Below are 14,529 nucleotides of genomic sequence, written 5' to 3' on the forward strand. Positions count from 1 at the left end.
AAAAAATATTAAATTAAAAATATGAAAAAAGATTGTTTATAATCTTACACAAAATGTCAAATGTCAAATTGCATGCCAAATTGCATGAAATACTCCCAAGAAAACCTGACATAAAATACAAAAAACAACTGTTTGTAAGGTTGCAGAATCTAGTTAATAGAAAGTTGAAACATCAACAGTCAGAACACCGACTACATCAACACTATCAATTACAACACTGACAATAATAATAAAGTCAAAAAAAACAAATTTCAAATATTATCATTTTATTAAGTTATTACGGAACTGGCGTATTTTTATAAGAGATTATTTACTGGTCAATGTCCTCATAAAAATAAAACGGCTGCCCTACAATGCGAACATTATGTAACGTTCAACCAGGGCACTGTCGACGTTGTCATGGCCAACACATCTGCTAAATTTGAACTATTGCAGCCCATTTCTTGCGGAGGATATATTTATATATTTTGTGACATAGCCAAAAAAGGTTATTTAAACGAACGCTACGTTCAAAGTTGCAACTTTAAAGGCTTGTTATTTTATCGCAAGTTTTAGACCCGGCTACTCTTAGTTTGTTAAAACCTGTGTACCGTGTTCTTTTGAAACAAACGTGCATGTGTTTATGATGCTTCAATACTTATTTTTACGTTGAAACTGCCGTTAGCAATGAGACTGGAATTTTGACGCAAAGATTAGTATCATATATTGGCCAGAACTGTACACGGGTTACTTTGGACAGGAATTTTTGCAGGTCGAAAGTTTCGCCAGAAAAAAAATTCGCAAAATTTTGGCACAAATTGTAATTTTTGGACGGATTTCGATTAAAAAACTTTCGCGAAAATCAAAAATCACTATATTTGCAGAGGAAAATATTTCCCAAGTGGTAAAAATTCTCTTCTTTCCTTTGTTACAAACCTGCTGTTTCCCTGTCAAAGCAAGAACAGTCGGCCAGAATTTTCTTATTTCGCGAAATAAGATCCACCAGGCTTTCAACGCCGGGTCACAATAACTTAAGGCTTTACCTGACGTTTCAGCGCCAAATCCCCCAGATAGTGATGTATATTTTTTTACAACTTTTTATTTGAGGACTCGCGTAATGCAAATATTGTGGTCCCTTCCATGAGTGAATAAATGATTTTTCTTATGCTTCAAAGGAAGGTGTGAGACAATTCCTAAAAATATTTTGGAAGTTAGGAGGGTAAAATGCAATGCTTCTATTACCCTACGGTGTGAGATGCACATCAATTTAATTTGTTTTTACTTGAAAGTAAACAAGGTGTATTTAGCTGTATCCATTCTTTTTTGATTGATAGACCAATATTTAGCGCAAAAGTGTAAAAACTATGTTAAAATGATACCCAAAGTTGGGTTACTAATAACACATATACAAGAAGTGTTACGGATGCGAGGACGGACACAAAACTATGCCCGAGGGAAGCCAGAAGCGTGAATGCTCATACGCGCGCGCGGAAAAAACTGACATGCATATGCAACTCTTCTGTTATATTCTTTAATAAAAAGAAATTCAATAACTTCTTGTGATGCCAAGAATTGCGAACTATTTATCCTTTTCTTAATCGCGACTTGCAGCATTTCAAAAACTTTTGAAATAGCAGTTCTGTTCGTTTGCTTACCTTTTATCCCGCTGATGAACTGCCCCAGCGTAGTTCTATAAGATTATCTATGGAGTTTAACTCGCACAGTTTTTGTACTTTTTATTTTGTTCGTCATCATCCAATAAGAGACTTAAAGTTTGTTTGTATGTGCATGCTATATAGGCTGTTTCAATCCCTGCAAAGCTCTGAACATTTTATCCTTTTCAAACTGTCAAAAACGTGCAGCAAAAAGATGTAACATTTCATAGGTGGCGGCACTAGATAATATTTTATGCACGTGTAATGGAACAATGTTGCATTGCATTGCATGCACACGAAAAGCTCTCTCTTTAACGTCAGCAATATCTTGATTAATGAAGCCATTTTCAATGCACTTATAATTGTGAGACCAAATATCTTGCAAACGAACAGACAGTTGTCCTCTTTTTACTTTATTTTATGTTTGTATATAACTCAGAACTTTACAATACTTTCTTGTTATTTGTGAGTGTATTTAAACTTGCGCTAAAAATAACGCGCGTTCGTCGTGTTCCCACTGCTTGAAAATTAATAACGCGCCGAAAAATACAATGACCCTGGGGATGAGGTTGATTGGTGGAAATCGGGTTTGAGGGCCCTTGTTCCATAAATTATCACACAGTTTCGGCCTTCGGAGTAAACAAGATGGTTGTGTCAGCTGCACGTGTCCCATCTGATCTTTATTCTCATGTTCACCACTTTCTTGTATCAAACGGTTTGAACAAGACAGCTAAATATTTTAAGAAAGAGACTAACCAGGAATATACATCTCCAATTGGTACAACGCTAATAGACATTTTTAATAAATTTATTGTCCAGAATGGCGAGGAGGAAGTGGTGAAAGATGATGTTAACAAGAAAGTTGACAAAAAGTTGAAAAAGAAGAGAAAGTTAAATACAGAAGATGAAGAAAATTTTGTAACAAAAAAGTCAAAAAAGGAAGAGATACAACATTTAGAGGACCATGATAATACAGAACAAGAAGTAAAAAAGAAGAAGAAGAAAGGTAAGGGCCACCGTCAAAAATATATTTGGTTAGCATCATTTCTAATTACAAAAGTGAGTCTGTCGGATAAAAATTTTTCGCGAAAAATTACAAAAATACTATATTTCGCAGCCATATTTTGTTATTTGTTTTAAGTGTATATACACCAGCTCTTTTTTTAGCCTCCGTTTTAAGTTCGATTTTTGTCAGTCAACGTAGTTTCCATGTTTTTTGCTTGTATTGCCATATAAATGCGAAGCAGGAAAATATAGTACTGAGTAGCGCAGTGCAGTCACCTATCGAAATAACATTCGGACGTAACAACCGTAATTTGGAGGACCAATGAAAAGGTAAATGGTGGATTTTGTTGCGTGTCGAAGATTGTTTGTGGATTGCTTGGTTTATTTTTTACAAATTTACTGACTCCTCTACAAATTTACTGACTCCCGACCCGACTTTCAGCTTTTAAAGGGAGTCCATCGGGTGACGGTAACCAATTATATTTTTGAGGGTGGCCTAAGAAAACTACTACAGTAAGGTGACAATTGCAACAACGAGGGTGCCGATAAGCCACATACGCCGTAAAAAGTGCGGGTGTTTTCAGGCGAGTTCGGCGTTTTAAAAAAAATCAAGTATTTGCCCGAAAAACCCGAACAATGCCCGAAACAAAAAGAAAAACAGACACAAATGATTCAAAACACTATAAAAATTAAAATAAACTTACTATGTGGTAGCGAAGTTCCCAAAAGAACTGTTTTTGATATTTTAAAATAAGATTTACTTGATAAATAACTTATGTATAAACTTTATTAACTCTTTTATATTCAAGCTCCTTCTTCCAACTATCGTCTGAATGGTATGTTACAAGGAATTGCATTTCGGGAATGACCCGGGCTAGTTAAGGAAAGTGCGAGCGGTTTCAACCGTCAATATAATTCGAAAAGTTACCCGAACTCGCCCTTATATATTCGGGTGTTTGCGGCTTATCGGCACCCTCGTCTGCAACAATTGCAATAAAACTGCCGACGTGAGATACATTTCAACTGATTTGCGTTGGCATTGCGTCGGTATTTTTTTTTTGTAGTAAAATTTTTCAGCTGGCAAAAACTTTTGTCATTCACCTTGTATTAGGCCTAGACCTCACATAAATTCAATGTATTGATCTCCTAAGACGATGACAAATGGAAATGGAGTACAAGTCCCATTGACCTACCTTCCCGATGATGTACTTCGTTAAGTTAATAGTTCACTGCCAACTGGCTTTCTATATATTTCGAGACTCAACTCATTAGAAAGTACGTTGTGCACGTGCTATTTACGAACTGAAGGTCAGGGCATTCAATAAGTTTAAACTGCTAGCATCTGTACAAATTTATGTATTTTTAAACAAAAGGTCAAATATGAAAGTGATTTTGTTTAAAGTTTTTTTTGATGACGTCATCAATCTGTACAATTCGAAACGGATTTGGAGACCCAGGTTTGGGAAACTTACCCAATTTAATCCCAAGGTGCCCCTAGTTACCTGCACAGTGAAAAATGGCTGATGTCACCGTATCGTTGCCAAGTTATTTGGCCTCGGAACAATTTAGGTGCATTGTAATTGATTCGTTAATTTTAATTAGAATATTGACGGTACAATAATATTTATATAACTTCGCTTTAAACATAACTATTTTGGCAATATTAAAGGAAAATGAACACATCCACTTTGCCTGTTACAGACACAGTCTTTGTATTATTATAAGAGATACCTATTCTTGATATTTTTTGTGTGTGACTGACATGACTCTTTAATCTTCTGTACACCTTATGTAAAAAAATTTTTTGTGTTGGGCTGCAAAAACAAGATACACTTAACCAAGCAAGTTTTCAAATTCCTTGCAACATTTACACTTGGATATATTTCGCTCAAATCATAGATAGATCTATCTATCTATCTATGATTTGAGCGAAATATATCCTTTACAAATCTTGTTGAGTTATGTACGCAGTGTGACATCACAAATCAACAAAATTAAAGTTAACTTTTGTTTAATAATCCAACAACCGTTATATTTATTTTTTGAAGCCACAATATGGATTCAGGGCTCTGATAGGTTTAAATATTTATTGTCGGTATTTTTTTAAAGTGTCGGGAACGAGAATATTCCATACACTTATTGCAGTTTTTTTTGGACCTTACGGGAACTTACTAAGTCAGGAAAATAAAATGATGTCAACCTCACAGCCACTTCGTAAAACTTTGTTGACAGTAGAGTAGATCTCTTTGCAGCTATCGTTAAGCACTGTAGGCCACTTGCCATTAAGGCCTTGTTAATGGTTATTTTGTTGCATCATATAGAGTAAGGTGATACAAGCAATATCGCATTCTCTTCGCATTCCACCCTACGGCCTGAATATAAGCACCAGATTTGTGTTTTTTGTATAAGCCAATTGTCAGGCGTGACACTTTTTCCCCTAAATTTATTTTATGTTGTGCGATTTTGGAGTCTAATTTTTTACGACTATGTTGGTTAGGTGTCTAAGTATGCCAACTTTTATGATTCAAAATTCGTTTTCGTACTATGAATTCTTATTTTGGAATAGTAGTTTAAACTTAATATCTCGTGAAAAACCGAAAAGTTTAGGAGGCCTTTTTAAAATCTTGTAAATAACCTACAAGAAATGGACCCAAAATATTGATTTCTAAAATCTGAAATTGCCAATACTGACATAAGTAAATAATAAACAAGAAGCCCTGGGGGCTCTAAGAATTTCCGCTCGCTACCAAAATATTTGATGACAACCTGCTAATTCGTTGTGTTATCGTGCCAAACATTCGAAGAAGTTTGGTGCTTGAAGACACACAAGTGACATTACATCTTACAACAAACGCAAACAAAACGAAACGTGTCATAATAAACTCACACTTTAAAAGAAATTGCGAGCAAAAATTATACCCAATCATTCATGGTTGAAAGTGGTCTTTCGATTGAAACGTTTATGGTCTTAAACGGCATTTAGTTGACAAAAAAACAAAATTTTGATGCCACCATCATGTTCAGCATACTTTTTTTTGTTAACTGTGCCAAATTTTGTGGAAAATAAAGTAGTTTTAATTTTTGGACCAATTTTGGCCTAAAATGACATTTAGGTGGCCAAAAATCGAAATTTTGATGCCACCATCATGTTCAGCATACTTTTTTTTGTTAACTGTGCCAAATTTTGTGGAAAATAAAGTAGTTTTAATTTTTGGACCAATTTTGGCCTAAAATGACATTTAGGTGGCCAAAAATCGAAATTTTGATGTCACCATCATGTTCAGCATACTTTTTTTGTTAACTGTGCCAAATTTTGTGGAAAATAAAGTAGTTTTAATTTTTGGACCAATTTTGGCCTAAAATGACATTTAAGGTGGCCAAAAATCGAAATTTTGATGTCACCATCATGTTCAGCATAATTTTTTTGTTAACTGTGCCAAATTTTGTGGAAAATAAAGTAGTTTTAATTTTTGGACCAATTTTGGCCTAAAATGACATTTAGGTGGCCAAAAATCGAAATTTTGATGTCACCATCATGTTCAGCATTATTTTTTTGTTAACTGTGCCAAATTTTGTGGAAAATAAAGTAGTTTTAATTTTTGGACCAATTTTGGCCTAAAATGACATTTAGGTAACAAAAAAACAGAGGAACGTGAAATCCCAGGGTCGATTTTTTCTCAAAAAATGCTCCAAAAGAGAAAACGACGGTTTTAAAGAATTTCCTACGCCTTCGGGCGCGGAAATTCAATTAAAAATTTAAGAGTTAAGCATGTTCTTATTTTTAGAAAAGAAAAATAAGAAGAAAGAAATCGAAAAAGTCGACGAAAATTCGAGCGAAAAACCAGTCGTGCCGGAAACGTCCTCAGAACTCGCTGAAGTCGGCAAAGACCAAAGTGTTTCGGAAAACGGCTCATCCAACGATGCAGTGCAAACGAAAAATGTACCGTTCCGCCGAGTGAAGGCCGAAGAAATTTTCGTTCCCGCACAGTTGCGTAATAATAGTTTTGAAGCGAAAAGAGGTTCGAGTGGCGATTGGGGTGAGAAAGCAAACCGCGATCTGAAATTTACACAGGGGAAGAGTTTTCGACACGAAAAGACGAAGAAGAAAAGAGGTAGTTATAAAGGTGGTATTATAAACACGTCCGTAAACTCTATCAAGTTTGAAGATAGTGACTGAACAGTACACCTACTGCTTTGCTTACCCTTCAAAAATTCGAACTTACTTGTATAGAATTTTAATTTTGCGAGGCCGTCTTGGTACCCTGGTAGCCTGGTAGAGTACAATAGAACCGCAGAGCACAATCGAACCGCCTAAGACGTTGAGATTTTGTGGTAATACTCTAAAATGCAGGATAAAGGCCCAGCCTGGTTTAAATGCAAAATGCATTATCCCGATTTTATGCCAACCCGGATATAAGCGCATGAGCCTTATAATCAGGATGTATTGTTAAAAGGAAAAAAAATCAAATAAAAATGTAGTAAGCACCTTTTCGGTTATATTTCAAGAAAAATAAGCTGCAGTAAATTACCTTTAAGCTAGGAAAATTGTTTTTTTTTATTGCTTAATTTTGGTTCTAGAAAAATCCTTTATACTCCATCCATAGGCTCACCTCAAAAGACCTTTCTCTGGATATAAGTCCAGGACCTATATCCGGTATTTTACGGTAGCTACGATCGCATATCAGTACGTTTTTACTGTTTCTAACCAAAGAATTAAAATTTGCTTAATAATTCTAAAATTAAAAAAAATAATAAGCCACACAGGAGATATTTCGCTCTGCTTGACAAAAAAAGTTCGAGAATATTGAAGTCTGCAGTTGTTCTTTTAACGCTATAGTTTAAATTACTTGCACGGACATGACTTCAAAATATATGTGTGTTAGCTTTTATGATGTAATGCTAATGTAATAACTTCTATATGAGTTATATGTAACTCATGATAGGTAATATGTCGTATTCGCGTGAACTGTTGTTGTTTAATGCAGTGTGTTCTTCGGCAAATATAACAACTGATATGATGATATCTTAAACGGATTACGAAGTAAACCCCATAGCCACTCGGTCAAGCGCCACTGATTTTTTATTCGCCCCAACCCTTTCACAACTCGGTTGCACAGTCAGCCCGAGAAATGTGTTTCCGAACCACATGTGCGGCTTTTAGTATGACTCTCACGTCATGTCATAGAGAAAAAAATGCTGATTTATATGCCGCATGGCAAGTGCCGGCAATGCATCGTCTATTGCGACAGTCGCGTGCAAGAAAAAAAACTTAAATTAGAATTGACCGGCTTCAGTTCTTACTAGCAAATTTCTTCCACCCTCTTTTTCTTATACAATGCTTTCCTAATTAAAAATTTCCTAAAATGTCTCAAAATGGCCAATTCCCGAAAAATTGTTCTTAGTGTAATGCAATTTTTAGACACCACGAACATTGATCAACCTTGGTTGCGAAAAAACTGAATTGTCGTCCACTGTTACGGTGGACGAAAATGGGTCGTTAATAAACATTTACGGTAGACGTTCAAAACGGTAAATATGGTAACACTGTTATATTTATAAATAAAAACACTCATTATATACTTGATTTTTATGAGTAACAATTTTTCACTAACAGCTCGATATTAGCAAAAAATAAATGCCTTAAACTATTTGCGTATGGTGAGACGTGAAAAAAACAACAGCTTCTGTAAAATTCGCGTCAATATTAGAAAGTCTTTAATGGCAAAAATGTCTTTCGCGAGAGTTACATTATACATTTCACGTCGGATGGTGTATAGCAACCATGGCCTTGCCTTAAATATCTCTGTGTCATATAGGGGTAGCCTCATGACACCCATTTCAAAACAGAAAGGTTTTTGTTAAATTCCTCCAAAAATTATTTGAGGATCATTAATTATTTTATCTATGGCAATCTTCATTTTGTCTAAATCATGTTTATCAATGCCATTAAATAGATTTAAGCGAGGAAAGTCTGGAGGCTGCATAAAATATGACAGACACACTCCTTCGTAGAGGCTTTCACTTGTACTTTTTAAAATGCCTAAAAACCGCTTCGCAATTTTTGATTCGCTCCAGTCTCTTCTTCTTCTCAAATGATCTGTTTCGTGAAAGAATATTGTTTTTAGATGATAAGCCGATAGCAATGTTAGATTCGGATCGTTATCGCGAATTTCCGTCAAAATGCGAAGAATTTTAATACGGCATCCGTCCGACACAGTGCGCATTTTGTTTTTCTCAGCAACGAAGAATGATAACTTCCAGACAAGTTTGCTATCGTCATGGATACTGTCGCTGTTGTCACTGCTGTTGCTTTCGTCAGAATTAATGCTGGTGTTGTTGTTGTTATTTTGTTGGTAATCGTTGTTGCCGTTTCCGTCGTACAAAGTGTCGGTATATGGAACTTGCACGGCAACGACATGTGAGGTCGACGGACAGTCCAGTCGCGACAGATCCCTTCTACAATCAGGTATAGTTATAGACGGCAAAATTTTGACATGAATGTCGTGATTTATAATAACGCTGACATTGTACCTTCCCTCTTCTAATTCGAGTGACTGCAGTTCAACAGGTAGTTTTTCGCGCTTATTAGTGTCAATATGCTTTCGAAGGACATGGACAGCTCTTTTGACGTAATGACGCAGAAGCCTCAAGACAGATTTAGGTGAAATATATAAACTATTTTTTCCCATACAGTCCGCCCAAACTACTTGGTCGATGGGTTGGACCCTCGCAAACTGTGGGTTTTTATCTTTTAAAAGATAAAGGGAATTATTCGAACCAAGTGACAATTGAAGCATCATTTCAAAATAAATCGGTTGACCAGCCTGTAATCCATCGTAAGGAATTCCAAGCGACACAAGGCTGTTAGCACGAAACCTTGAATCTGCAGTTTGAACCTTTCGAATGATTTTGTGTACCACGTTGTATGCGATGTCTTCATAAGAAGTTTTTCGATGCAAGCCTAATTGAACTTTGTTGTCATAGAAATCTTGAAGTTGTTCTTTTAAACTAAGAATTGGTTCCTTTGGTGGAGGAATATCTGGAACAGTTATTTGCACTATAGAAAGATTAAAAACAATATACCAAAAGTTAATGTCACATACGGAGACTTTGGCCTAGATGTGTTAATTGTTATCCAACAAGGCGACTACGTGAAATGGTTAAAGACGCTGTTTAAAAAATGAGCCTTTTGCGTTGAAAAAAATTGAAATTTAATACTACTAAACCAGACGTTATTTCACCCTGCTAAGCATTCTCTACCCCAGAGATCTGTCGAGGTTTTTATCTCAAAGAGCTTTGGGGACGAGAATGCCTGCCAAATTGACTTTTTAGTAATCTATTGTATGCTAGGAGCAAAAACGAGATCTTATTCCCATTTAATATGTCGCATCTATTGAAATGAGCATTTATTATACATACGCCGAGATAGAACTATAATTTCATATCCATTGAACTGAGCATTATACTGTGCATCCAATTGTGGAAAGACTTTTTTTAAATTTGTGATGTTTAACAAAACAGAAAAGACTGGGCACGAGCGGAACTCTTTATGTATTTAGCATCTAAGCCTAAATTTGATAGTGATGTGTTCTTATCTTCGTCCTTATAAGATTAGATTTAAAACGAAAATAGGATCAAAATTGAGTACATTAATAGTTGTAAAAAAAATATGAGGACAAAAGTAGCTATGTATAATAAATTTGAAAAATAAATTTTTTGAAATAATAAAGAATGCTCTTTTAACCTGTAGAACCTCTCCCGTTATTCTGGTCAAAAAATTATTAGCTTTTCGAAACTGGAGGGGCAATTGGGGGCCGAGGAAGAAACCTAGTTTGGTTCTCAGGACAACTTAACTGTGAAGCAGTATTTGCCTGATTTTAGCCCGAATATTGCTGTAACTCTCCTCGTAGATAGATTAAGAAACATCTGTTGCGATATATGTTGTTCATCAAATTTTTTCCTACTTCGGCCGAATAAGTTAACTTTCAAATAACCATTGTTTTGCGGCTATATGGAGGTGACTTATTAAAAGGTTGTGTATTTTTGCTTTTTGTAAGAACACTTAGATAAAGGATCATATTTAATACTTTATGCAATGCTAGATTCTAAGAGTTTCAAGAGTTTGAAAGAACGTCGCGATTAAGCGAAAAACTAAGAGCATAGTAAGAACCTACACAGTCTGTATATACTCTAAGACTATGTGAATAAAATATTAGATTTACTAAAAAATTATTTTTTTCAAGCATTTTTACATTTTCTACTACATAATAAAAATTCCATCCTGAAGATATTTATTCCTATCCGTAAATTTAACAATAACTTTATTTGTTGGACGAACACAATTAATATTTTGGAAAAAAAATATTTCGCTTGATAAAGACAGACATACTAGTTTCATACCTTCAGTAACGTCATCCTCAGGCTCCTCTGGTATCACTTCCATGTCTTATCCTTTAGAAAGATAAGCACCATATGGTATCGCTTCCTCTACGTCTTCGCAGTCACATAAATCAGAATCAATTTCATCTTTTTCTTCAACTTGCAAATCCGTTACGCGTTGATGATTAAATTTAATGGCTTTTGTGGTGTCTCCAGACATTTCTTGAAATTGTTTGTGAACTTGACTACAAAAAGCTGTTAAGTGGTTGGAAATTGTTTGAATCTCGCTGGTTATCAATTCTGCTGTATTCTTACAAAATAATTAGCGCTTTTTTGTATATTTTGTTGTCAGTAAAACTTTGTGTGACAAAACTCTCCTTTTGTATAACCAATGTTAGCTACAATTTCTCTATTCCTCTACGAAGGAGACTTGTTAGCATAATTACTTTAAAATTATCTCAAAATGGCGGACAATCAACAACAAATGTTATCATAAACTTAATTACCAGATTCTTTTTGTATTTACAGAACGGGAGAGTGTTAGTAAAGGGTAGCAAAACATTGCTATAGTCCTACGTTTTCTCGAAAAACAATATTATATATAATATATCATATATACATATATATACCGGTTGAGTCGCAGGCACTTTTCTAATTGATTATACAGGGAAAAGTTTCTTCGCGCCTTAGTGTAAAATTGCAAAACATTCTGCGCACACATGTAAGTGTTCAAACGCTTTATACAGTTTAGTTTTTATACCTTTGTATATTAGCTCATAATCCTTTTTTTAGTTTAAAAATATTCCTTTTATCAAGTAGAAGATTGGGATGCCTCGGCGTACAGTCAAGGACTTTCACGGTCCAGCCATTGCTTCAAAATCCCTCTGCAGCTACCCCTCAAAAACCTGCGACGTCATCAACATATATTATCAAAATTACTCACATCATCAAAATTTGACGCATGCGCAAAAAGGATCCTAACTTGAGTTCAAGGACATCTGACAAAACTTGAGTAGAACGGGGAAAGTCCCTACTCAAAAAAGCTGATTCTCATATCATCTCACAACTCCAGACATGTACAACAAGGCAGTTTGGTGGACCCTTGGACTCTCAAGCATGTTCAGTTCAATGTAAGACGCAAAGCATGTGCAACAAAGCTGTTGCTTCGGTGCATAGTCTACGGTTGATATGTAATATCTTTTGCTGGTAGTTCTGTTAGGAATACATCCCGTATAACGGAGACAGTTGCGTATTCCATGGCACAGGTTTGTCCATTACTCGATGGTAGTTGTACCTTTAAACACAAAATAAATGAAAGGATGCAGAAATTTAAAGACAAGACTGTCAAATCAAAAGACTTTTACAGTGGCGTAACGTTACAATACTGAGGATGTGAATGTCGAAAACCTGGTCCTAAGCGACCCTATCCCTGAAAACAAGGGGAAGGACTGAGAAATATGTGTTCCCCTGTTAAAAAGACTCTAAAACATACTTACTCCCATGGTGTATCGCAATAAAGAGAGGGTTTCGTTAACTATGCCATTGGATCTCGGTGACTACCTGAGTGTTTTCGCTAAGTATTCCCAGATCTGGAGCAAGTCCAGATCTGGGAATACTTCCCAGATCTGGACTTGCATAGAGATGTCGGAAGGGTATTGCTTTACCAACATAGGTGTGAAGAAAAAACGGTATATTAATACTAAACTTAAAGAGTGAGAGAGTAACATCAGAACAACCTTTCACAAAACAGGTACCCTACCTTGTGAATGTACGGCAATCATAAATTTGGTGAGCGTCTATAGACAGGAATGTAACTACTACGCACAGACATACTTGGAAGAGCGTAGTACAAGGCGATCCCTATGCATGGCGCTAGCTACCTTAGCGACTTCGATAATGATGACGAGAGCTTGTTGTAGTAGGGTTTTGTAGGTTATGCATTCCTACCAAGCAAACTTAAACATACTGAGGAAGGAAGCAGCGATGTTAGGCATCAAAGGAAGATCGAAGATATCAAAAAATGAAATGGATAGAGCCATCGGAAAAGTCAAGTTTAAGGATGCTTCAACGCAGACCATGGGTCCGTGCTGCAAGCCATGTGTAGAGATGATACAAGAGGTGAATCTAGAAATGTATATGAAATCGCTTAGTAAGAGACGTTATGCACACGATGATGGGAACATGATCATAGATCAAATAACAGGAGAAATGATCGGTTGTGCTGGCGGAGACGTAGATAGATTAAGATACGGGAGATGTAATTAATATGATAAGGTTTAACTTATACCGAATACTCAGGAGAATTCTCTAGGTACTGTTGGCATACTGAACAGATTGTAGTTTTTTAACACTTTGTCCTTACCTTCCTGCCTACCTCTTGCGATTAGCTCTGCACGCATTGTTCATCGATGTTATCAATGATACCTTAACTCTTTGTCGCACTGTTCCTTCAGCACTATATAGCGTTACTTTTCCTGCATAATTAAGCTAATAGTCTTACACGACACTGTTTTCTATGGCCTTAGAGATTAAAGCAACGATGGAGTTTAGCTTGGACTATACTGATACTCTCATGCTTCTGTGCCTTTACCCCTAATCTTTTCGAAGCATCTCTCAGATCTGCTTGGCCGATTCCCATAGCTAACTTTATACCTCCCATAGCTATACACAGCGGAGTGCTAAGCCCTGTGGCTAATGATCCAAGACCACAGCCAGAATCTTAGACTTTTTACCATCAAGGAGGCGATCGTGCTTATCCAGCTGGGAGCAAACACCAAGACTCAGCTATAAGATTCTGCAGTGACTAAAATAGTAGGGACTTATTCCACATGCCCCTTAAAAAGGGTGAAAACCGATCTTTATCGACTGAGCATAAAAATTGTGGTTGGACCTCTAAATATAACAAAAAATCTCTTCTTCTCAACTTACCCTGTTCAACGCCGTACCTGTCAGAGCTATCGAAACTTTGTACGATAAAAACTTACGGCCTCGCTTTAAGCGTGCTGATGTGGTGAGATTTTTGGCATTTCTTGACATAAAAGCAACATGCGGAAACGTGTAAACCACGGTGTGATATTAAAGGGGTGGCTTTAAGTCACCTCATATAGCGACCTAAGCATGCTAATCCTCACGATATATTTGTAGTAGTACACGGTGCTATGGAAATAGCGTGTAAGTCCCGGAAATCCAAAGCTGTAGCATTGACAAAGTGGCTTGCAAAGAAAGATGTTGAAAAGTTGGAGGATGGGGTTCAAGAACTTTGTCAGCTAAACGGTAAGTAGCAGCAAACCATTGTGATGCTTGGAGATGATCTCGATGCTAGGGATCAGATAGTGCTGGGGCTGCAGACACAGCCTGCGGCTCTCAGGAACTATGAAGCGATGTCGATGTCAATGAGGATATACTTGTACGTATACCAAACAACATGTCGTGTGACATAAACAGGAAGTCAAATTGGCGCGTTTCGTTCGATTTGATAATGTTAAAATGTGGGTAGTCGATCCGATGCCGA

At 36.3% G+C, this 14,529-nt stretch overlaps 2 protein-coding genes across 2 annotated transcripts; one reads left to right on the forward strand and one right to left on the reverse strand.

The window, feature by feature from the left end:
• Nucleotides 1–2,237: 2,237 nt before the first annotated feature.
• LOC130622063 (nucleolar and coiled-body phosphoprotein 1-like) lies at nt 2,238–7,605 on the forward strand. Its single transcript, XM_057437457.1, has 2 exons — nt 2,238–2,640; nt 6,425–7,605. Exons 1-2 carry the CDS (start codon nt 2,280–2,282, stop codon nt 6,814–6,816), a joined length of 753 nt encoding a protein of 250 aa, XP_057293440.1. The 5' UTR covers nt 2,238–2,279; the 3' UTR covers nt 6,817–7,605.
• A 509-nt stretch (nt 7,606–8,114) lies between these two features.
• Nucleotides 8,115–11,917, reverse strand: LOC130622062 (mitochondrial dynamics protein MID51-like). The gene is made up of 2 exons (XM_057437456.1): nt 11,040–11,917; nt 8,115–9,696 (listed from the first exon to the last, which is right to left on the reverse strand). Exons 1-2 carry the CDS (start codon nt 11,080–11,082, stop codon nt 8,498–8,500), a joined length of 1,242 nt encoding a protein of 413 aa, XP_057293439.1. The 5' UTR covers nt 11,083–11,917; the 3' UTR covers nt 8,115–8,497.
• Between the last annotated feature and the right edge of the window lie 2,612 nt (nt 11,918–14,529).

The sequence above is a fragment of the Hydractinia symbiolongicarpus genome, chromosome 12, assembly GCF_029227915.1.
Source record: "Hydractinia symbiolongicarpus strain clone_291-10 chromosome 12, HSymV2.1, whole genome shotgun sequence".
NCBI classification, from domain to species: Eukaryota; Metazoa; Cnidaria; class Hydrozoa; order Anthoathecata; family Hydractiniidae; genus Hydractinia; species Hydractinia symbiolongicarpus.

Bases quoted from the DNA above. Each gene is read 5' to 3' on its own strand.
- LOC130622063 (XM_057437457.1), top strand. From the start codon at position 2,280: ATGGTTGTGTCAGCTGCACGTGTCCCATCTGATCTTTATTCTCATGTT. The intron at 2,641-6,424 runs GTAAGGGCCACC...TCTTATTTTTAG, and splicing joins AAAAAAGAAGAAGAAGAAAG to AAAAGAAAAATAAGAAGAAA.
- LOC130622062 (XM_057437456.1), bottom strand. From the start codon at position 11,082: ATGGAAGTGATACCAGAGGAGCCTGAGGATGACGTTACTGAAG. The intron at 9,697-11,039 runs GTATGAAACTAG...ATCTTTCTATAG, and splicing joins TGAGGATGACGTTACTGAAG to TGCAAATAACTGTTCCAGAT.